At 41.7% G+C, this 22,985-nt stretch overlaps 1 protein-coding gene across 1 annotated transcript in view; it reads left to right on the forward strand.

The window, feature by feature from the left end:
- Positions 1–1,583: 1,583 nt before the first annotated feature.
- CDH4 (cadherin 4) overlaps positions 1,584–22,985 on the forward strand; it is a 436,070-nt gene continuing 414,668 nt past the window's right edge. The window contains 1 exon segment of the mRNA XM_025895228.1: positions 1,584–1,674. Within this exon segment, the coding sequence (XP_025751013.1) occupies positions 1,650–1,674 (25 nt within the window). The 5' untranslated portion in view covers positions 1,584–1,649.

Below are 22,985 nucleotides of genomic sequence, written 5' to 3' on the forward strand. Positions count from 1 at the left end.
CCCCGTCTGAAATGCAGGGGGGTCTGTAGAACATCAACAAGCGCCTGGACGCGTGGCTGCAGTGTTACAAAGCGAGCGGGGCTGACGCTGGGTTTCGGGCTGCACTGGCTGCGGGAACAAGAGCCGTTTATTTTTCTGCCTCGATCCCCCGGTGCCAAGTTGAATGTGTGAGGATGTCCCGAGCCTTGGGGAGGCTGCTGGGTGCGCAGGAATAGCCCCCGTGCGCTCTCGTTTAGCGAGCACCGCTATAATAACGGGGCGATTTCAGATTCAAAGCCTGTTACGTTCAGCGAGACCCTTAGAAATGTTTCCTAATGGCAACATCTTGCCAGTGACGGTCAGAGTCCACAGAGCCGCCGCTTCCTTGCGCTTCCCATGCAGTAGCTGGCATCCGTCTCCCGAGCGTGATTCTTAGCCGAGTACGTTGGCTTGCGTTCTGCTTACTAAGCTCATCCGAAAGGACCCTTCGCTCCGCTTCCCTTCTGTCTCTCTCTAATGCAGCATCGTCTGCGTCCAGGAGTGTTTCGGGGGCCTCGGGGGAGCTCTGATGCTCCCCCCGGAGAGACAGGTGCACGCCTGGAGTTGCACTTTCCGAGGAAGTGCCTCTCCTGGTCCCCGGGCTTCAGCGAGCGGCTGGGACTGGAGGCGTCGGAGGTGCAGCCGGCATCGCTAAGCGATGCTCTGGCTGGCTCTGCCGACAGCCCGGGCGCGTTAGAAATCCCCTGCCACCAGCACTTGTTTGTGCGTAAATCACCTGGCACTCGTTAGGCATGAATCACTGGCTTGTGTGCTGTCAGCGAGTTCCTTGGAGTTGGGGTCTGGGACCTTCCTTGCCAGGGAATCCCAAGGAGCCTGGACTGCTGTGACTGGACTACTTTGTCCCTGTGGCAGGGGCTGGATCCCCTCTGTGCAGTCCAAAGTTGCAGCTGAGTGTTTAGCTGGATGCTTGTCCCTGGTTCCTGGCACGCTGTGTATGAGACTGCATTGTTACATTTTTGATTGAGATCCCCTCCATCCTCTCCTACTGCTGGGCAAGTGCGGAGCCTGGAGGGTCCCAGAGGCAGCAGCAGGCAGAGCCTTGGAGGCTGGTGCAGGGTGAAGGGGAAGGAAGGGTGTCTCTACCTGGTCTCAGGCTCCTGAGGCTGCTGTGAGCTGGCTGTTTGTCCCCCTTCTGTCCTGTGCTTTGCCCGGTTTCTCAATAGCAAACCTCAGTGATTTGGATGTTGCAACATCAGGCCTTTCCGTGTCTCCAGTGCGAGCACAGCTCGCCCTGATGAATTGCTGCTCTTTGTTTCCTCCCCTCTTCTGACAGTGCCCAGTATCCCAGTCTTCCTACAAAACAATGCTCTCTTGTAGTCAGGCAACTACTTGCTGGCCCATTTTATTTTTGCAGCTACAGTATGGATCCACTCCAACAGACAGACACTCTAACACCAGCAGCTTCTGCTTGCACACTGCCTTACTGTGCAGGTTTGCCCATGCCTATAACACCTCATCATTGGGTACAAAACATTCTCCCAAATGACAAAAGTCATGGTGTGCATTTTCCTCGTTTTTTGCAGGCACACAATGGGGATCTTACAGTGAGACCCACATGCAAACCTGGCTTCTCAGAGCAAGACTACACAGCATTCGTCTCCCAAAACATCATGGAAGGGCAGAAGTTACTCAAAGGTAAGTGGAATAAAAAGCTTAATAGCTTCTGCAATAACTGTATTTTCAGGAGGTGAAAGGAGGCTTAAAGATGCTGGTTTTGATGGTGAAATTGTCTGCAGAATTATGTTTGTAGGAGGATGAAACACTAAGTGGTTTACCTGAGCACAGTTTTGAATACAGATGAATCACTGGAAGTCCGCGTGCTGTCTGCTCCAGGTGGATTGTTTGCTGTAGTATGCGAGGTCATCACTTCACTCTTAAGTCTCCCACTCCCACCCCGTCTGAAGGAGCTCTACATTTGATATTTTAGAAAGTATTTTTATGTATGAAATTCAAAGATCCCTAAATTATCCCTGCTTTGAAATGCATGATAAAGCAGACGTTGTTGTTGGAAATGTGGTAAACAAGCCTACAGACATTCTGTTCACAAATGTGGCATTCATTTTCATTACTGCCCCACTGACAACATGAAAACATAGGCGGAAAGAAACTACCAATTAGCTTTATAGTAATTGCGGGATTATAACCAGTTTTGTGATTGTAAACTCTGAGATGTCTTCGTAATCCAAATAACAACAGATTATCCTGTGTATTGATTTGTCTCCCTTTCAAGTTAAAAATAATTAAACTTTAGATTTGCATGGCACAGGAAAATACTGTTTTACTCCAAGAGAATTTTTGAAGATCAAACCTCACCCCCCCAAGCACCCCCAGGAAGGTGGGGAGCACATCAGAACGATGCTCTACTCAAGGGTTTATAAACCTTTTGCTGCTTTCTCCTGAGTACAGTTACTCACATGCATCTCTCTGCCAGAAGGCTGGGATTTCTGTCTTCCTCCAGAGCAAACACCTGCTCTGTTACTTTGATTTTTCTCAGAAGAGAGGGAGAGTTGTCAGTGTTCTCTCTGGCTTCAGCAGAATCCAGGACTGGACATTTTTGCTCTCCATGAGCTGGCAATCCGTTTTGTTTCTGGGCCCAGTTGTCTTAGTGTTGCCGTTCAGGAATTCTCTTGCCTGGCCTGGCATCAATTAGTAAACATTGGGGAGTTTGTTTTTAGTTTGAAGGGTAACCAAATAAGGAACTGACACAGACAATCCCAGGAATACAGCAACACTGAAGAGACCAAATACCAATCATTTACACACATAATAGCAATTTTTCCCAAAGATTTACACTGGCTTTACAGGTCAGTCTGGAAACTGAGTAGATTTCATGCTTTTTTAGCTTTTGAAATTATTTGATAAAAAATGTTCTCCAAGTACTGTAGAAAGCAATATCATAAATATATTTGCTCAGAAGAGTATTTTCTGCAGTTTAGTGCTTGATAAATTGTGCTGTGTGTTTATGGGGGTGGACAACAGGGATGGAGCAGAAGGTCTCTTTAGAGGCATTAGCTGGCATTGACTTTGAAGAGAGCACAGTGCTGTCATTTCATTTCAGTTTTAAATAATTTTTAAATATGAAATTATATTTACATAGGCTGTCAAGTTGATTTGAATGAAAATATATTTCCATTTAATATTATCCTTTAGGGACCAGTTGTAGTTTCACATTAGTCATGGCAAACCTGCCTCTGATTTAGGGCTGAACTCACCCTGGGGACATTATATATCTGTGCCCCACTTGTAAGATTCATGACCTGATAACATTGTCACAAGCTCCATGATTTATAAGCATTTTGTCAACCAAAGGAGGAAGAAAAAAGTGCAAATGCTGTGTTTGCTAATAAATAAACTATCATCTTTACACCTTTTAATCTATAGTCAAATACATGCTGTTGTTTATCATAGGAAGCAAATATATCTAATTAATTTATACAATAATGGGTGAGAAGATTCTTCTTCATGCTTGTGTTGTTTTTTATATATACTCTAGCCTGTAAAATTGGTAGTTTTCCAGTTTAGGTTTAATTTTACTTCCTAACACTTGATATGTCTGAAGCATAAAATGTTTATCTCTTTCTTCCATCTGGGTGAAGTATTGTACAATAGTTCAGACCAAAAATGGGTTCAGATTGCTTACATTATCGTGTTTGATAGATTGACATATGTACTGTTTCACACCATCTTACCACGCAAAGCTTTGCTGCCAGCTACCACCATCTTATTCATCAGCATTCAGTAATTCATCTTCAGGCCAAATGGGACTGTTTGCCTGGGGAAAAAAAAAAAAAGTAGGCAGGAATTCACCTGTCAGTGCTTTCATGGAATTTGAGGGGGGGGGAAGTGTATGTGTAGTGCAGGTGGCTCTCAGGGGATTTCAGTGAGCAAATATAAGGTCTTTAAGGTGCAGAATCCTCATTTTGTCCTGAGGAAGGAGATGTGGGACAGTTTATACTGCCTGAAGGCTTGTTCATCAGAAACCAGGGAGTATGTAGAGCTCAGCATAGTGGTGAACTTCCACCAGCTGGGGAAGTTTGGATGTCCCATGGATCAGGATAAGCTGCGTGGCAATAAACCCCACATCTCCTTTTTAAGCTTTGTAATATCCAGCTCTCAAATGTATGCAGTGTTATGAATGTATCAAAATGAAAGTGTTTATAGTATTCTAGGTTTGAATCAACTTAAATAGATAATGACTGCTTATAATTGGCTTATTCCAATGGAAATAGCTTAGCCTTAATTTGACAACAAGAGCTTTTACAGAGTCATTGTTTTATTATAAGTATGCCGTAAGCTATTAGCTACTACTTTGTGGTTCCTCTTATTTGCCTGAGTCAGCTCTCTAACATGCTCAAAACATACAGATTCTAGCAGGAGTTATTTGTTACACAGTAATTAACTTGTTTATGATAAATGGATGGGAGAAATGTCACGGCATTTTGTTTTATGTATAAATGAAAAGCATCTGCATTCTAAAAATTCCATGTTAATTAGACTTAAAATAGTTTTCCCCAACAGTGCCACAAGTACCACATATTGCACATCACTGCCAGCCCTGTGGCCTGATGATGGGATATTAGCTGAGGTGATTTGTTGAGCCAGTGCCTGCCTTAGAAATGCCGTCCCTGCATCTCTTAATGAAAGTTACTGGGGTGTAATCTGTTATATTTCTTTTGTCTTTGTGTTTGTTTGCATGATAATAAACTTAGCCTTGATCACTGATGCACGATAATGTTTAAAATAGGTTTGTTAACTATCTTCTTCTTTAGCCTAAGGGGAAAATCTCAAAGCCTGCAGTATGGCAGAGGACGATTGCAGCACGGGTATCTTTTTCTCTTTTTTAATTATTAATGTTACCTTAACATGGTGAGAACATTGGTCCTGAGGGGTGGGGAGCAGCGACATGCAGTGCTGCACCAAAGGCAGTTCAGCAGTGACTCGGGGGATCTGATCCCTGAGTGTGAACTGAGGTGGAGGGGAGTGATGATGACTAGTGGCCTCTTGGGGAAAGAGAGAATAAGGAGCAGGATGCTAAAAGCAATGTGCAATGTGATCCAGGGGGGACTGATACTCTTGATAGTTTATGCCCTTTTCCATTTTTTGTAGGGTTTTTAAAGATTGTAATTAATGAGAAATACATTTTTTCAAATGAGAAACTCAGGTTTTGTTGGCGTGCTGGGAGGGGGTGGGATGACATCAAGGTGTTAAATGCATTATTCCTCCAGTGCAATACCATCATAGTACAGCACATCACCTCTCAGATAGACCTAAACTAAACAGCTCACAGCTTTACCTACCACCAGGAGACAGCACAAGCAGTTGGGATGTACAGCCCCTCTTTTGTTCTTCTGTGCATCTCTTCCTCTGCAGTAATTCATGTTTCTGTTGCCCACCCCGAGCAGTTCCTGTAGTGCTGTAGCAGGATAACTTCACTTGTGTAGGCAGCTACGTTTGGGTAAAAGTGTGTGGAAGCACAGTTTATTTTCATATGGGAAGATGAATTAACTCTGCCAGCATGTTCTGCTTTAAGCAAGTGTATGCAACCAAAGGTAGCCAAGCTCATGCAAATGTATAAAAATGTAATTGCTTCCATACCGGGATTTTTACTAGCATTATTTTGTGTTAGAAACGAATAAAATGCATAAAAGCTTTACTGAAATACCTGTTTTTTAATAAGAATTCAGCATAGAGGCTGTCTCTTTTAAGTTTTTTAGAGGTAGGATGTTCTTCATGGTTGAAAGGTTTTTGTTCTCCCAATGAGGTTTCAAAACCTCCATCCTACTGAGCCCTCATCCTATCCGATGTTAAAGCTTAGGAAGGCTGTGAATACTGTTTTGAAAACATAAAACAGACCAAAGAACCCCAGCATCCCCAGTCTTCATGGGATACAGTAGATAGTGTAGGCTTCCTGCTTTTCCTTGGTTTAGAGTCCAAAAAATACACAGGTCCCCATCTGCTGTTAATTTTGGTAGGAGCTTGGTTCCCACAGGGTTCTGCAGATCAGGGTCTGCCCCTGAAGTGTGTGTGAGAGGTTGCCTGTGGCCTCTTCTACCCCTGGTCATGCCTGTGTCTTCTCAGTGCCCCTTGGTGTGTTGTACAGATGTTTTTGGAAAGGGAAGATCTCGGGGAGTGCTGGGCTTTGTTCTGCTGTTTGGTGGAGTTTTTGAGCACCTCTTGAGGGTTTCTGTTCCTCACAGCAGCTCTGCTGCAGCCTGCAATAGCCAGTGCCTTCTCCAAGCTGCTCTGAGTTGAAAAAGCAGAGAGGCTTTTCCATTCATGTTTTCATCATTTTCTGCTCTGTGATTCTGCATGAAAAGCAGTTACTGAAGTTATCGTACATGTAATTAGCTTCACAGTTCCCTAATAAAATCTGAAGGTAGGAGAAAGTCCACCGGGAATGCAGAACTTTTTCCCTAACCTTTCTTCATTCCTTTCTTGGAGGGAAAAGAGGCAGGCAGACATCAGCTTTCTGTGTTAAGCCTGTACATGCCCCAGTGGAGCTGCCTCTCAAAAAACACTTCCCACGTTCTGCAGGACAACTTCTTTTAAAAGCAGTTTCTCGTGATGGGCAAGTTGCAAATCAAAACCATAATTTCAATCATGAGTTCCAGGGGAGACCCCAGAAAGAGCTGCTGCAGATCAGGGAACTGCTGATGCCTATTTATTTTTAATGTTGTTCTTCAGATCTAAGTTCTGACACAAAAATGATGCTTAAGATGACGTTTTTATCTAAATAAAATTGCACTTAATGAGACTGGAGTAGTCAATAACACTCTGTAGAGTTAATCCCCTTACACTGTTTAATAACTGTATATATTGCTTTCTAGTTCAGAGCTTTGAACCAAATTCCTCAAACCCAAGTAAAATTACTTTTTTCTGCATTCTGGGGAGTTAACTGATTTTTATCTGAATAAATCTGCTTCTCCAACAACAGGCTTGAAGCTTCTCTCTACTTTCAGGGATTTGTCTGTTGAAGAACTGCACTGCTTCAAATTAGGCACTCTAAATATGTATTAAGGAAGAAAATGAAACAACAATTTCTGTTGAATAATTTATTAATTTCTTTATTTATGCTTAGGCTTTTAGGAAATAAGCCATGTCTGGAAGAGTATCAATTTGTTATTTATTGTGAAATACCAGTTGTTTTGAACTCCAGACTGATAATGTTGGGTCTTTTAAGGTTAGAAAATGTTAATTTTAAAGGCACTTCTTTGTACAGGAACTGACTGTCGCTGACAGAGCTCATGAGCTCTGATCTTACAGAGCAGATGCTGAAAGCATTCTGGAAATTATGGTTTTTGCATGTGGCAATTGAAACTTATTTATTCTAGCAGTGAAATATTTTCTTGCTTAATTTTCATTGACCTAATGCCAGTTCTCATTGCCTAATTTCATTGATATTTATGTGCAGGCCTCCTTCTGCCTTAATTTCTACCCTGGAAATGAGTGTAATGTTTTTTTAGAGGTGGCTTATTTCATTGCAAACTCAAGCTGGTGAAGTACTTGGTTCGACAGCAGCATGGGCCATGTGCACAGCTCGTAGAATATTTTAGCAATATAGATAATGCTTAAAAGTCTTATTTGAAGGGCAAGAAGAGATTAAAACTACAGAGGATAGGATTTCATTAGAAATCTGCTTCTTAATATTTTTTCATGGAATGAATTTGAATAACATAGGGAAAGAAGGGAGTTTCTGTTTGATTCGAGGTTACTGGTAAATTCAGAATTGGTGCTACTGCTGTATCAAACTGAGTTTTTTATTTTTAGGCGAATGGAAATAGTAGGAACTAAGGCCAGAAAGTGATCTTTGAAAAACAAAGACCAGTATTTGCCTCTGGGAACTCCGGCTCTGAATAGTTTGACGGAGGGTTTGAGATGAACCTGTGGCAGTGATTAGAAACAGATTTCTCCCGGATCCTGATGTGGAGCACTGCAGTAGGAGTCTCTGCTGCCTTGATGGACTCAATCTGTATCTGGTTTTGTGTATGTAAACCTTTTATGTGCTAGCCAAAGGTTCTGGAGTGGGTTTGGCTTCACATTCAATGCCTAAATGACCCCCCCAGTGTTGCTTTTTCAGGTAAACCCCAAAAGTGTCCTTGGCCAGCCCTGCCATTTGAGGGTTTTCTTGCTGCTCAGTATGCTGTGATATATTGTTTCTTATATTTTGGTTTAATATTTATTTATTAGTATTTCTGAAAGGACAGGCTGAGAGCCCTGGGATTGTTTAGCCTGGAGAAGTCTCAGGGGGAGACTTTATTGTTGTGTGTAAATACCTTGGGAGAGTGTGTCGAGATGATAGAGCCAGGTTCTTGTCAGTGGGGCTCAGAGAAAGAAATGGATATACAGGACTTTGCACTTAAACATGGGAAGAAGCTCTCAGTGTGAGGGTTGACAGACACTGGAAGAGGTAGCTCAGAGATGTCATGGAGTCTCCAACCTTGGAGATACTTGGAACCCAACTGGACACGGCCCTGGAGCCTGCTCTGGCTGACCCTGTGCTGGACAACTCTACAGAGCAGCCTGTCCAGCCTCCACTGTGCTCTGTTCCTGTGGAGAACTTTGTAGGTGAATAGAAGAGAAGGCAGAGTGATGAACTGAGCTTCTCTGCAAGCACAAATCAAACAGCTTTAAATAAAAACATTGCAACACCCTGCAAAACATGATCCTTACTGGGAAATTGTGTTTCTCTAATTTCTTGGAAGCGTAACCTCTAAAGAGAGAATAATTGAAACACCAGGGACCAGCATTCTGCTGTTTGCTTCCATTAATGTCCAGACTTAACCTAGGCATAGTTTGTCTCCTGGCATAAGGAAATGTTACACTTAAATTGAAAAAGCTCTTGGTTTCCTCTTTATTTTTACTAGAATAAAGGAGAACTTACAGAGTTCCCGTTTTCCCAAAATATTTTCCATTAGAACTGGCTCCTTCGCTTCTTTCAGGAGAAGGTTTTTCAAGCAAGTTTTCTGCAATATGAAAAATAGCTGGGTTGAACAAGATTTCTTTTTGCCACAGGCTTACGATTTTTCTTTCTTATACTCATTACCCTTAATTTCTATATTAATTTCGAATTGCAGTTGCACAGAGGGAGAGAGCAGTGGCAAATGCTCTGGCATATGGGCTGCGCTGTCATTGGGAGCAGCGACGTTCAGCCGCTCTCGCTGCCCCATGCCTGGTGACCCTGGGCTCCAGCATCTCTCTCTGCCAGCCTCTGCAGATTCCCGCTTTCTGCTCCCTTCCAATGCAAAATTTTAATTATTTTTTTACTTTTCTGCCACTGTTTCTCGCCACTTGCCAGGGTTTTGTGATAGAGAGCCAGTGGCAGTGGCTCAGCTCTCTGCTCGTTGTGCTGTGCAGGAGCTGCTGCTTGGAGGGGTCACATAAGCTACAGCCTATTAACATTAGCATGGAAATAGCAGCCACTGCGTGGAACACACTGTGGGGATGTTGGAAGCTTCTCCAAGGACCCTGAAGATATGTATGGGCCACCCATGAAGGAGAAAAAAACAAAATAGATGCCCTTTCTGCTTTGAAATGAGCCAGGCTGTTTCATTGATACCCAGCAGCACTGCAGTCATTAAAGGCTATTACTGTTCCTATTATAAATCACAATTTTCTAGCAGTTCATAGGCTAGTCACAAAAATCACTCTTAGTCTAAAATTTTGTTACACTGAGTTTGTCTGGTAGTAATTTCCATCCTTTTAAAATGAAATTGTCTTTAAAATAATTATGCGTGTAGCAATTATCCAAAGACAAATAGTCAAGTTTACAAAAATTATTGCATACAAAGCTATGGATCAGCTTGTGCTGTCAGTTCATGTCTAGAGAATCATAAAAGGCAGGTCAGTGAAACAAATTTCTGTTATTTCACCACGTAGGAGGAAAAGCAGATTGGAATTATTGGTATATGAAGGAAAAGCATCAAGAAACAAGCTTGGAAAGATGTTGGAAAATAAAGAAATTGCTACAGTTGATAAAGTGCAAATCAGGACTAGTTTAAAGCATACAATTTGATACCCTGTTTGTTCCTGATATAGTCTGTGGTGGTGAATAGAAAACTGTATAAATCAACCTGAGTGTTTGATACCTGCCCTGTAGGTGCCTCTGGCCACGCAGTTCCTTCCTGTGAGTCTCTGATGTCACCGAGAGCTGTTTGTGATATTACCTGGACCTGTGTGTTGGTCACAGCCTCCTGGAGGAACAGTGCTGGAGGAGCTCAGGAGGGTGTCTGATGCACTCTCCCTCCTCAGGGCATGAGCAGCTCCTTTGTAATAGGTTTGTCCCCTATGTTATCCTGAAGATCCATTCGTGGGGACCAAAGCCAATATATGATATTGCTTCCCTTCCCTCCCTCCGTGCTTAAGCTGAAGCTCTCTCGATGCAATTTAAACCTGTTGCTATTTGTCACAGACACACAGAACAATTGCTGAACTCTTTTTTTTTTTATTTTTCCTCTCCCCCCAGCACTCTTGAAAATATTTTTTTTGGCTTCTTTAGGCTGAACCCCTCATTTGTTCCCTTTCATGTGTCACACTTGGCTCCCTCCTCTGAGCCCTTACCTTTGTTATTCACTTGATGCTCCACATTGCTGTGGTGGTGCCAGCCAGGGCTCACAGTGCTGAGCAGACACTGAGCATTACTCTGCCTGTTTTGCAGGCAATACTCCAGTTGATTTATCTAATGTGATGATTGCTTTTTTTCTTAACAGTATGATACTGTTGACTCATGTTCAGCTTGTGATCCAGTGTAACCTCCCACATCGTTTTTTGATGAACTGCTACCTACCCAGTCATTTTCTATATGTGTAGTTGATTAATCCTGCTGAATGATGTTACCTTGCTCCTTTTCTATTGAATTACTTTTTTTTTTTTTCAATCAGACTTATCTGACTTGTTAGGATGGTTTTGACTTCTAATCTTGACCTCCACCAGTGTTGCAGTTGCGTCCTGCTTGCGGATGGCTCGCAGATGTAACAAGCATATGCTGCATTCCTTTATCTGCTTTGTTAATAAACACATTGAACAAACCCAGTTCAAAACAGGCTGTGGCAGAACTCATGTGATGGAGCCTTCTGCTCTGACCGTGAGCCATCCAAACGTGCTCTGGGTAGAGTTATTTCAATAACCCAAATTTAAATGGGGGCTTGTAAGCTGAGCCTTTTATGTCTTGATGTTGTGTATCTGGGATCTGTAGGAACACAACTCCAAATGTCTTCATTTGTCAGTACTTTCCTGACTTTTATGAAAATTACAAACATTGAGATCTTTGAATTTTTGCCATCTAGAAGCAATCCAGGTTAAAAGCCTGGGAGAGGTTCATTCACTTTAAAGAAATTGCTGTTGGAGGGGAAGGACTGCTGGAATTCTCTGTTTAGTTGGATTGTTTAAATGCCCAGGACCAGAGGTCTGTCCAGGCTACAGGACAAGATTTGCAGGCTGACCTCCCTCAAGATGCTGGAGGTGTGTTCAGTAGAAGACATTTTTATTGACAGAACTGTTACTAATCCCAACATGAACGAAAGAATAGGATTAAATGAAAGCTAAAATAGTAGGTGGGAGAGTTGTGCCTGTATGTAGAGTATGGACTGTCTGGTTTAGCTGGTTTTTACTGTACTGATGGCTGGGATTTTGACTTCTGTGTTGTCCCAGTTCCCATCCTGGGAGCCATCTCATCTTATAAAGTGTGGAAAGCAAAGTGTTTGCCCTACACAGACCAGTTGGGTTTTGCACTGTTTGTATCATATCCATATTATTCATAGAGCTTTTTAGGAGGCCGAGCCCACACTTAAATATTTTACTGTTTAGTGTGTCTTTGATTTTGCCCATCCTGCCTGTGTGTTTTTGGTAACTGAAGAAAGCCAGTTACCTGTTGCTCCCTGTGCTGGGGGAAGAGACTCCCTCTGCTGATAAGATCTCATTCTGGAGCACCTCAGTTTAGGAGGGGGAAAGAGTAGGGGCAGAGGATTTCCAGCATTTTGCTCCTAGTGAAAGTGCTTCCCTGGGGAATCAGAAAAAGTCATGGTTTCAGGTCCTGTGTGCCTTGCTCCTTGTCTTTTAGAAGCCTAATTGTTGCTGGCTGGTTGCTTAGCTCCCTTGAAAACAGAAGGTTTACACAATTAAACATGAAAGGCAACTGTTTTGCTCATCTCCAGAAGCTTTAAATATTTTTATTTTGTGCCTGAATTATATGGGAAATTATACTTTCATTTATTTGTCTTTTCATGGGCTTCAGAACATTTTTCATTTGATTCAGTGCTTCCTTTTGACCCTCTGTAGAGGATAAAGAAACGTGGGTAAATGGCATTATACAAAAAGGATTTTTCATGTTGTTTGGATTTTTCCTTTGCCTGTGGAGAGAAGGGACAGGTTGAGGATGAAGAAAAATATGTGTAAGGTTGATAGGATGAAGGAGAAACCATAGGTCAAGGCAAGATTTGGAATGATGAAATATTCAAGGGTTGCAACTATCAAAAATGTTTGGATTGCACCCAAAGATTTCCCTGTACTCTGTTCAAACTACAAGCAGAGACCCTCATCAGGAGGAGTTCAGTGAGCTCTGGAACGCTAAACTCCAGATGCCTGTTCAAATAGCTGAATAGCAGATTGATTATCTCTGTGCAAAGTTTACTGAAAGATTTTTCTTTTTTTTTTTTTTTTTTTTTTGTTTGCTTGGAGTCTGAGATACAAGAGAAACTCCAAGTTAAAAGGCTGGTTGCTGTATCTGCTAATAAGCAAGTTACTCCAATTATACAGTATGGTTTGGATACCTCCTGACTAGAAGAAAGTAGAGGAGGTTTAGGTTGGGTAGCAGAAAAATTTCTTCCCCAAAAGGGTTGTTAAACATTGACACAGGCTGCCCAGGCAGTGGTGGAGTCACCATCCCCAGAGAGATTTAAAAGATATGTAGATGTGGCATTTGGGACATGGGTTGGCAGTGCTGGGGGAATGGTTGGACTTGCTCTTGGAGGGCTTTTCCATCCTAAACAATTCTATGATTGTGTGAAACCCACCCAGAAGGGTTGTGTGGGACAGGGGACAGTTAGAAATGTTTGGGTTTGTGTTAAGAGAGGTTTAATCTCACACTGATCACTGGGTACCCACTGCGTGACACTGTGGGAATTTCTGTGAGTGGTGAATTAACTGTGGTGTTTTGGCAGAGCTCAGTGCAGAGGATGCATTTCACTGGAATGAATTTTCCTAGTATTTTCAATAAAACAAAGTTTTATTTTCCCTTTCTACTGTGAATTGAGACATAATGTTGGCTGTATCCTGCTAAACAGCAGCAAAACTGAGCAACAGTGGCACAGCCAGTTTTACCTATACAGTAATATAGCAAGTTTCATTGCCTGGGAAGACATGATGACAAAGCAAAGTTCTGTTAATGCAGCAGTTGTGTCCTTTGGCAATGCTGTAAAAGGGAGAGTTTAACATCTGTGGAGTGGGGCTGTTCTGGAAAAAAAAAATAACAGAAAATTAAAATAATGGTGGGTGGGAAGGAGAGATGTGGACTGTTGAGTGCCTGGAGCCCTGGGTGCCCCCCAGAACTGCTGGGCCATGGTTCATGTTGGGGCTGGACAATGCCAGAAGTAATATGGAACCTTAAAGCAAAGACTATATTTCTGCAACAGTTTAACAGTCTGAGTGATTTCTTGACCTTTCATCTGCATTGGGGTCCCCTGTGAACAGTCTCTCATTGCAAAAGCTCTGTCTGCACCTCCAGGAGACACTGGTGGGGAATCCACACACTGAGAAACCTCCTGTTCTTAGGAGAGTTGTCCTGAAAAGGGAAAAAAAAAATGACAACAAACCAACAAACCCAACAACAAAAAGTAAAAAAAGAGCCTCAAGGTTATACATCAAAATCAGTAATGTCCTCAAAAATGTTAATATCTGGTGAATGTCAATTAAGTACTTCCCCAGCTAATAAATAGCTTAGGAGGTATAAAATTTAATACTCCTAAAATTGCAGAAGCCTTTGAAGAACACATTTAAATTGGACTTATTGGAAGAAAGAGATTTAACAGTGACCTGTTCAGAGGTGAAGAGTGAAAAAGATATGATGGAATGAGGCTGCATTTCTTCAGCATAGGGGCGTTTTGGCTCAAGTTTTTCTTTCCTTAGTTGGCTTTTGAAACAGTTTCTTTTTAAGTTCTTGTGTAACACATGAGCTGAATTGCACTGGTAACAGTGTCCTGTTTATTTATAAGTCTATTTTAAGTGTTTCTGAAGGCTCAGCTGGTTTGGGAGTGGGTCACTGTGCCACAGAAACAGAGTGAAGAGCAAACTGGATGTAGCTTTTCCCATGGTCATACCTATGGGTTCTGCTCACCCTGTCTCAAAGCATCAATTTGTTGCCCTTTTAAGGATCTCAAGCACCAGATTCTCACTTTCCTTCTGTTCTCTCCCCATCATGGTCATCTGTGGGAAACAAATGAGATATGTGCAAGTTTCTGAGGGGGTATGAGGCACATTTTTTTAAATTTTATTGTGGATCTTTCTTTGAGAGGTGAGCAGGAAAGCAACAGAAACTGCTCAGAGGTCATGAGACATGAGGTGCTAGTTGTGAGTTTATTTGGAAATCAGAGCAAAGCAAAATTTGCCCACTTGGCTTGGCTTCCTCCTGAGCAGTACCCCTTGTTTTTTCCACTTGTGTGTTTTTCCCTAATCCCAATGGCAGTCATTTTTTTGGCACTCACAGTTAGGAGAAAAAAATTAAGTGATACATGGCATTTGTTTTGGCGTTAGTTGTAACTCATAAATAGGGATAACATCTGTGCTGATAGTTGTTCATGATATATAACCAGATTGAATGAACAAAGTTTTCATTTATTGCTGTTCTTTTGCCATTGTTATATTTAGAGAGCTCCAATGTAAAGAGTGAAAATATATTCTGATGTATGTTGCTCATGTATAGACCAGAATTTATATACATCTTCTGAATTTTAATTTAGCCACTGTATCTTTTTAAACTAGAAATGGCTCGTTGCCATTCCCTGAGCCTAACAAAACTTTTTCAGGATCCTTCCCAAATCTTAGTCTGTTGAAGGCTCGTATTGCTGCCAAGTCTACACCATTCTTTTAATTAAAAGACAAAAAAAGAGAAGTGAAACTTTCAGTGGATGTAAATCCTTATAATCCTGAAATGATGTAAATCAGTGCAACTCCTTAAGTCATTGGAACTATCCTGACTTACATCTACTGAAAATCTGGCACATAATATTCCTGCTGGTCCTTTCTTTTGCCCAATAGTTGCTCTACACAGAGTTGGCACCGTGGACAAAGCACTCTCTTACGAGCTGATAGAGGGTGGCACGGCTTCCAGCACTGCTGATTCAGCACAGCAGAGGCCATTTTCCTCATTTCTTTGTGAGTTAGATTAAATTACTCTGCAGGCTGGACTGGAGCCACAGGCCATAGTTTTACAGCCTTATAGCATGGTATCCTAGCCCATGGCATCTGAGAGGTCTGGCTGTGTGTAAAGCTCTTCTGCTTCGCTGCAAAGGATTTTTGGATTTGGCGGGCGGCCCCTTTGTGGGGCTGACGGCAGCGGTGCTGAAAATATTTGGATTGTCTTGTTGGGATATAATAAAGTGGGGTTCTGTTAATGGAGGGAAGGGGCATCATGGGGATCAGGTTAGTGTGAAAACTCCTCTGTGTGTGTTTGTCACGGCAACGTTACTGTAGATTTGCCTTATAGAATTTGCAGGACAATAATTAATGAATGTAAGAGTTAATGAATGTAACACAGCAGGAGCACCGGTGAGGTGTCCTGCCTGAGCCTGGGGGCTTGTACCATTAGAGCTGTTCGAGCTTACCAAAATTTTGGGGCTCCCATTTCCCTTTGTGTCTCAGTATAGGTACATTTCTTGTCTGGCATGAGCAGGATTGGAATTGAACCAAAGGGTGCAGCAGTGGGATGCACTTTGTGTTGAGCTGTGTCTTATTCGCATCCTACAGGGCTGAGAAGTGGGATGTCTGTGACTGCTATAATAGGCACATGGGTAGAGGCAAAAGCATGTTTTCTGTTCACTGACAACTACTGGCTTTGTGTATTTAAAAGGCATAGCCAGCTCTGCTGTGCTCTGCAGTTGGGCTTCACGACTGCAGCTCGTAGCGAAATTGGTCCGGCTTTCTTTGGCCAAGTGCTGCTGTTGCTCAGATTTACACTTTCCCCTTCAATCCTCCTGATCCGTCCAAAAGGAGTCTGGCAAATGGAGAAAACAACTGTTAATGAGGGGAGAAAAGGTCAAACAGATCAAAAAGTAAAAGCCATCCTGCTTCCTGCGTAGAGAACAATCTAAGCTGATCCTGTTCAAGTCAGGTGTTGGAGTGAATTTGAGACCAGGCTTAAAGAATTTTCACAGGAAGTTTAGAAGTTTCATTCCATCCCTTCTCCCTCTCCTGACTGTCTAATCACATTGTTTTCTCACTCTAAGGGGCTTGCTTATATCAGGACAGGCACCCCACACTTGTGGTTATCTTTGGGTTACGTTATGACCTTTCAGGTTTATAGTTCAAAAATGAAAAGCACCACCAAACAAAACCTTCTGGTTTTAATACAAAGATGAATATATTTTCACAATTAAAAAGTATTATTGAATCAGAACATCAGACAATAATTCCCAGGTTGTGATACAGAGAAGAAATTCACGTTGCTGGTTCCAATGCCAAAACAAAAGTGGGCAGATTAGGGAATGTGTTTGTGAGTGGTTTGTTCAATTTTCTGAGCCCTGGTTCAGTCTCATGGACTCCGGTAGTGCTGCTGTGCAGAGGGTTTATCTATTGATTTCTGAATGTATTGTGCTGTTAATCTAAAACCTCTTTCCCCAGTGGAATTTCTATTCAGAAGGCTCTAGCCAAGCTCAAGAAAGTTATTTGATTTGGGAAGTTTGAAAGAATAATAAAAGAAGGATTGATGCAGTTGGATTTTCATGAACTCAGTCCTAGTAAAATAGGCAGGCTTCTTCCTCCTGTGTGGTGGTTGGTTGATTATCTAGGAGGAAAGCAGAGTATGGAGATCACTTAAGTTTTACTGTCTGAGAATTTGCAATTATGAAACATGTTCAGAAGAAAGTAATGAGAACAGTTTTGGTGATATAACAAAATATAAAAAATTAATGGTTTAGTGCAGCTTTGTCTTTCCATAAATTTATATGCTTTATTTCTTAGCAATTGGGCCTTTTCTGCTAATTTTTAAACTAGTAAAAAATTTAGTGCCAGAAATTGGGAAATTCATGTAATTTCCCAAGAAGACATATGTGGCAAAGGGAATTGCACCATATAAACCGAGGGACTGTGCCCTTCAGATATTTCCAACATCCTTTAAGTACTGAAGATAACTAAACCTTTTAAAAGAGCTATGGCAGGAGAGTAGATGGTGCTTTATGAATTTCCTATCTATTAAAATGCTCGTTACTTTTCCTGAGAACTGAATACAGGAGTAAACAGACTTGTAGTATGATAAAAGAAACCCTAAGAAGTACTTTTCCCCTTTGAGGGCACTGGTATTTCTTTGTCTGTTGCCTGTGCAGGAGTTAAAGAAGCAAATGAATGAGATGCAATTGGAAGTGAAATGAAATAAAATTGAGGTATTTTTGGCTTTTTGGGACTACAATCCTGTCTTGCTGAAATCAGATGCCTTTGACTTCACAGTGCCCGTGACTGGTCCAATAATAGGTTTATACTGTTTCATTAGGGTTGTCACGTTAAGTCAAGGAAGGTGGACTTGTATCGAAAAAGAACTTCCATGTGAATATTTCCTGTCTCTGGAGCAATGTAGCCTATTAGAGATGATTATTTCTTCCTTGGGTTTGGAAGCATACTTGTTGCTTCTATTTATGCAAAAAATGCAGCTCTCTGGAGGTCTGTGATTAACCTGAGGCATTATTTTATTGCATACCCAGGTGGGAAGCTGGAAATTAGGAGTATGCATGAAGAATTATCTGGATATGAGGCAAAATGTTGTATTAACTGTGCAGTTAGTCTTTGTCAGCAGCATTTACAGTTTCTTCAGCCCTTGTGGTGAGTAACCCGACAGAATTTATTGGTGAAGAGTTCAATTTGCTTAAACAGGCTGATTTTCTTGAGTAGGCAGAAATTACATCTTATTTCGTATCTCAGATTTACTTCAAGTGAAAGGCTAAGTCCAGATTTGACTTGTTTTTCTTTCTGAATGCCTATTTGAGCACTGGGTGAATGGGATACCCAGGATTTGGCTGAGTGAACTGTTGAGAGGGACTTCGCTGGGGTAAAGAGTTGTCTTTAAGACTGGCCTAAAGATGAAACTTTGAACCAGATAGGAAACAAGTGCGTGGGGGGTGTTCCCTCTTCTCTTTTTTTTTCTTATTTCCTCCATATAGAAAGGAGTGCTTTAAAATATCTGAAACATCTACAGTATCATTTCACTGCTGAGAATTGGGTAACTGTGTAAAATTATATTGACCTGAGGGGATTGAAATATAGAAGTGGCCGCGCGCTTAACTGTGCAGGAATCAAACTGTTTTACTGATAACATTTTATTGATTCATCTTCTCTCGGTGTTACAAGTAGCCTGAAGCTTCACAAAATGAGCTGGCAGTGTTTCTGTGTTGTGGACGTTGCAGTATTGCAGCTCGTCATAGGTATTGAAATTTTATATCTGGGCTGAGAGCTCACGTAATTATTGTGATTTGTAATGACTGAGACTGCAGATGGGGCTTCCCAGAGGTTTCATTTCAAGCGAGATAACTGGTAATTTCTCTTTTCTGTTTAAGAATCTGTTGTCCCTCCTTCTCTCTGCAGCTGTTGAGGTTTTTCTCTGTGAAAAGCTGAACCGTATCTCTGATTTAATGAAGATGTGTAAAATGATTGAAATTGCCTTAACAAGGCAGTGCTCTATATACAGCAGCAATGAAAATGTGTCTTGCTGTTTGCAAGGGATACTTTGTCCTTTTCATGAAAGAACCGTGGTTTCTAACCATATTATAAAAATAACAATAAAAAAATATCCTTCTTATGGCAAAGCTTTAAGAAAATGAGTGGCTTAAAAGACCACAATGGCAGATTGTGAGTTTAACCTGCATGCGTTGCCTAATTAAATTCTTTTGCAGGAGCTAATTTCGTGTATTTTATTTAATGGGAGCTTACTTAAGATTTTAATGATGTGGGTCTTTTCTCTTCACTAGAATGCCATGTTGACTCATGACATATTTTTACACAGGCTTCACTCTGCTGTGAACAACAGCAGTTGGAAACGTGAGTGCTTGATAAAGTGTCATTAAATTAGCTCATTGTAGTCGCAGATTTTTATTGCGCTACTTCCCCGAGATATGAATTGATCACGTTGTACTTGCTGTTTTTAAAGGTGCAGCGCTGTTATTGATTATGCTACTTTATCTCAAGTGTTCCATCAGCTGCTGGCAGGCTGGTTCCCTCTACAATTTTAGAAAGTACTGGTTTTGTACTTTCATTTTTTTCATTCTGTGCACTTTGTGTGCGTGTCTTTGTCTGATGCACACTGAAGGGTTTGTGCCGTGCCCATGTGCTCAGCAGCGCTCCTCCAGCCTGGGGTTTTGGATGCTGCTGGAGGAAGGTGGAACAGTTGGTGTCCTGCTTGGAAGCACTGAATGGGCTGTTGTCCTCGGCTGATTTCCAGGGAATTAGTGAGATTTACTAATGCAGAGGGCAAAAATCAATTCTGCTCAAATTTTATAGCATATGCGTTTGGAACAGGAGTTTTGTCTGTCGGTGTAATCGTTTGTAATGTGATGTATGACACAAATGCAGTCAGAAAAACAAGAGCTTACATCTTGGTTAGTCAAAACTTCCAGATATTTTTCCATGTTAACTTGAGTAGTGGATTTCTTCTACAAATCTTGGAACACCCAGGCCTATTTCAATACTAAGTACATTGGAAATGGATTGCTGTCAAGGCTTGTCCATCTAATTAAATTCCCTTATTAGCACCAGGACTGCAATCTTCCAGAGAAGACATTAGGTGAATAATCTTTCCAACTTATCTAGGTTAAAACTAGATGACCTTTCATCAAATGTTAAGCTAAAAGTTCAACAGCAAAATACGTAAGTGTTGTTCCAGTTCCCCTTTTTGTGTGATCTGTGGTGATTCAGTATATTCCCTAAATATAAATCAGTATTTCAGCTGCCTGTGAAATATTTTCAGACTTCAATTATCACAGGCACTTGATGCTGTGAGGACTCTGTCACCTCACGCTGCAGGCTGATGGCAAGTCCAGCAGTCATGGCTTTTATACATTAATAAAGTTTGCTGTGGTTCCTTTTGACACATGCTCAGGAACTTCCTCTTGATATGTGTGTAAGAAACTTCCTGCCATAAAGTCCTGCTGATCCACAGGGATTCTTTGTGGTCTATATTGATGATTGTTGTCTCCTTATGGGAGAAGGGAATAGCAGGAGCTTTTTGGAGGACCAGAACACTCGAATTTGAGCAAGAGTCTTGATGGATTTTTTTAGACAGGTGGGGGACTTGCCTTTGGAGGGAGTTCCCAAGTGAAATGAAATATGCTTTGACCCTTGAACTTTGCAAGTGGGGATTGAGTGACTCCCAGCAGATGTGCTTGAGCCAAATATAATCCATTGACCCTCTGGAATGTGTGTGGCAGGTGAGAGCACCCAGGGGTCCTGCTGGCCTTTGGGAGCACTGGGGCCCTTTCACGTGGGAGGTCAGGGATGGTGCAGGTGTGAATGCCTTGTTTCCTTCTATAAATGGAAGAGAAAACTGTGTCAGAGGAAATATCCACAGCAGCTCAGGGTGGGTAATGGAGAGTATCATAATAACACTGAGCAATGGATGTTTAAAAATTGCCCGAAGTTTCAGGAAACAAGATATTTGGGCTAATTAGACTATTTGCCTGTCATCTTTATTCACTATTTAAATAACAAAAAGCCCTCAAGTGAAATCAAAGCACGGTGGAACATATTTCTTGAGTCTCCTTGATCAAAGCTTAGAGGAGGGAAATGCTGCTCATAACGATTTCCTCAAATTCAGATGTGAGATATATTCTCTATTGTAGAAGGAGGACTTCTGTATAACCTCAGTGGTGGCAAAGTGATGGATGTCTTTCAGGTATCAGACATCCTGCTCCCTTCCAGGTGTACATGTGATGGATTACTATTAGTTCTTTAGGGATGTGACAGAAATAAATGTTTTCAAATTAGAACAAACTCACAAACTAAATGTGTTTTGTTTATGTTCGTACTTATTGACTAATACCGGTTCAGTTGGGCCTTGTTTTCCTCTGTATTTACCTCTTTATCTTTTCTTAGATTGCAAATAATCCTTGAGGTGGAGATCACCCTTTTCCTGACCTGAGTTTATAAAGCAAATGGCACAGTGGGATCCTGGCTGTGTGTGGGGTCTCCCAGCTTTTATCTTGAAGTGAATAATTAATAAAACAATTAGGAGATGCCTTTGGGTAGCTGTTCAATCTCCTGCTTAGATGTTGTTTTAGAGCAGGGTGACATGGAAATCTGTGCAGAAATTTTTGGTGTGTTGTTTTTTTGGGTTTGGTTTTGTTGTTGTTGTTTTTAAGGACGTGGGTTTTTTTAGGAAGGGCTGTGAGGCAGAAGAAAGGCAATTTCTCGACTTGAATAATTGAGAAAGAAGGTTCTTCAGGCTCGAACATCTATGAATTGGAGAAAGGAATAAAAGTGAAATGGAAGCTTACACCTCTCTGGAAGCACATGGGAGGCAGAGGTCACACACATGTGGCCTTTAGACCAGCCCAGACAACCTGAGCTGGCTGGGTGACATTGCTGAGATCAGCACAGCTGGTCCCAGAGCTCTGACAGTTTTCATTGTGCAGTCTTGAAGGAGGACTAGAAGATGCCAAGGAAAAGAGAAAGAAGTCTGCCAGTATCATGACACGAGAAATCATATCGTACAGTACCTCATGTGCCGTCAGCCACTGAAGCACATCTCACTCCTTTCGCAGCTTAATAATTGGCACTGGAGCTTTTTAGTCAGAAACCAGCTGATTTCTTTGTTTATTTTCATTCTGCTCCTTCTAGATAAGAGAATGAAAAGATTACTTCATAGATGTGTTATTCAAACATCGATGTTCAGGCTCATTACAGACACCAGCACAGCCTCCAGAAAAGAACAAAGCACCAGCGTGCTGGCCCATCTGATCACCCACCCAGACGCTTTTGTCTAGCTCGGGAATGCCTCAGCCTGAAGGATTTCCTGCTGTGGGAGTTCCTCACCTGTGCTTCTGCAGCTGACTTACTTGGAATCTGCAAGCCACAAACCGTGTGCCATTTCTGCACAGGTTGCTCTGAAGGATTTCTTTAAATTCATGTCCTTTAGTCCACTTCTCCTGCATCAGTATTCGTGTTTACATTTTGGATAAGTAGGTCTATTCAGTTGGAAGAAGGAGTGGGCCATGTCCCAAATAAGTATTTCAAAATATATTTATTAGTCTGTAAAGAATAAGGATGAAGTTTCAGAGTTGGGTGCTCTAAGCGATTTTGGATTGGCCATGACTTAATTTTTAGATCTGGCTTTTGAAACTTGTCTCTGTTAAAAACTTTAGTTAAGTTGTCTTTCGAATTTATGGATTTTCTCTTCTTTCCCTTCTTGGCTCAGCTAGATGAATGCTTAGAGAAGGGTCTGCACATTAGGCATGCCTAAAACTGGAGATGAAAAGGAGTGGGGGAAACTAGGAGAGTTCAGTGAAGTGTCTGCTGGGTTCCAGGAACAGTTTAATTTATGATGATAACTTCTCTTCAGCAGTTGACTTGCTGTGACCTTAAAGGAAACTCTTGCCGACGGAGCTTTCACTATTTCTGGGAGAAATTATGTATTTTGTGCATGTGTAGTTTACTGCCGTATATGGGTCCCTTGGAATTTGGAGGCCAAAGGCAGTGCCTGGAGGTTTTATTTCGGGATGAGAGTTATTAGATGGCACTTGTGCATAGTAAGTTTCTAAAAA

The sequence above is a fragment of the Manacus vitellinus genome, unplaced genomic scaffold (assembly GCF_001715985.3).
Source record: "Manacus vitellinus isolate BGI_N305 unplaced genomic scaffold, ASM171598v3 scaffold_26_pilon, whole genome shotgun sequence".
NCBI lineage: Eukaryota > Metazoa > Chordata > Aves > Passeriformes > Pipridae > Manacus > Manacus vitellinus.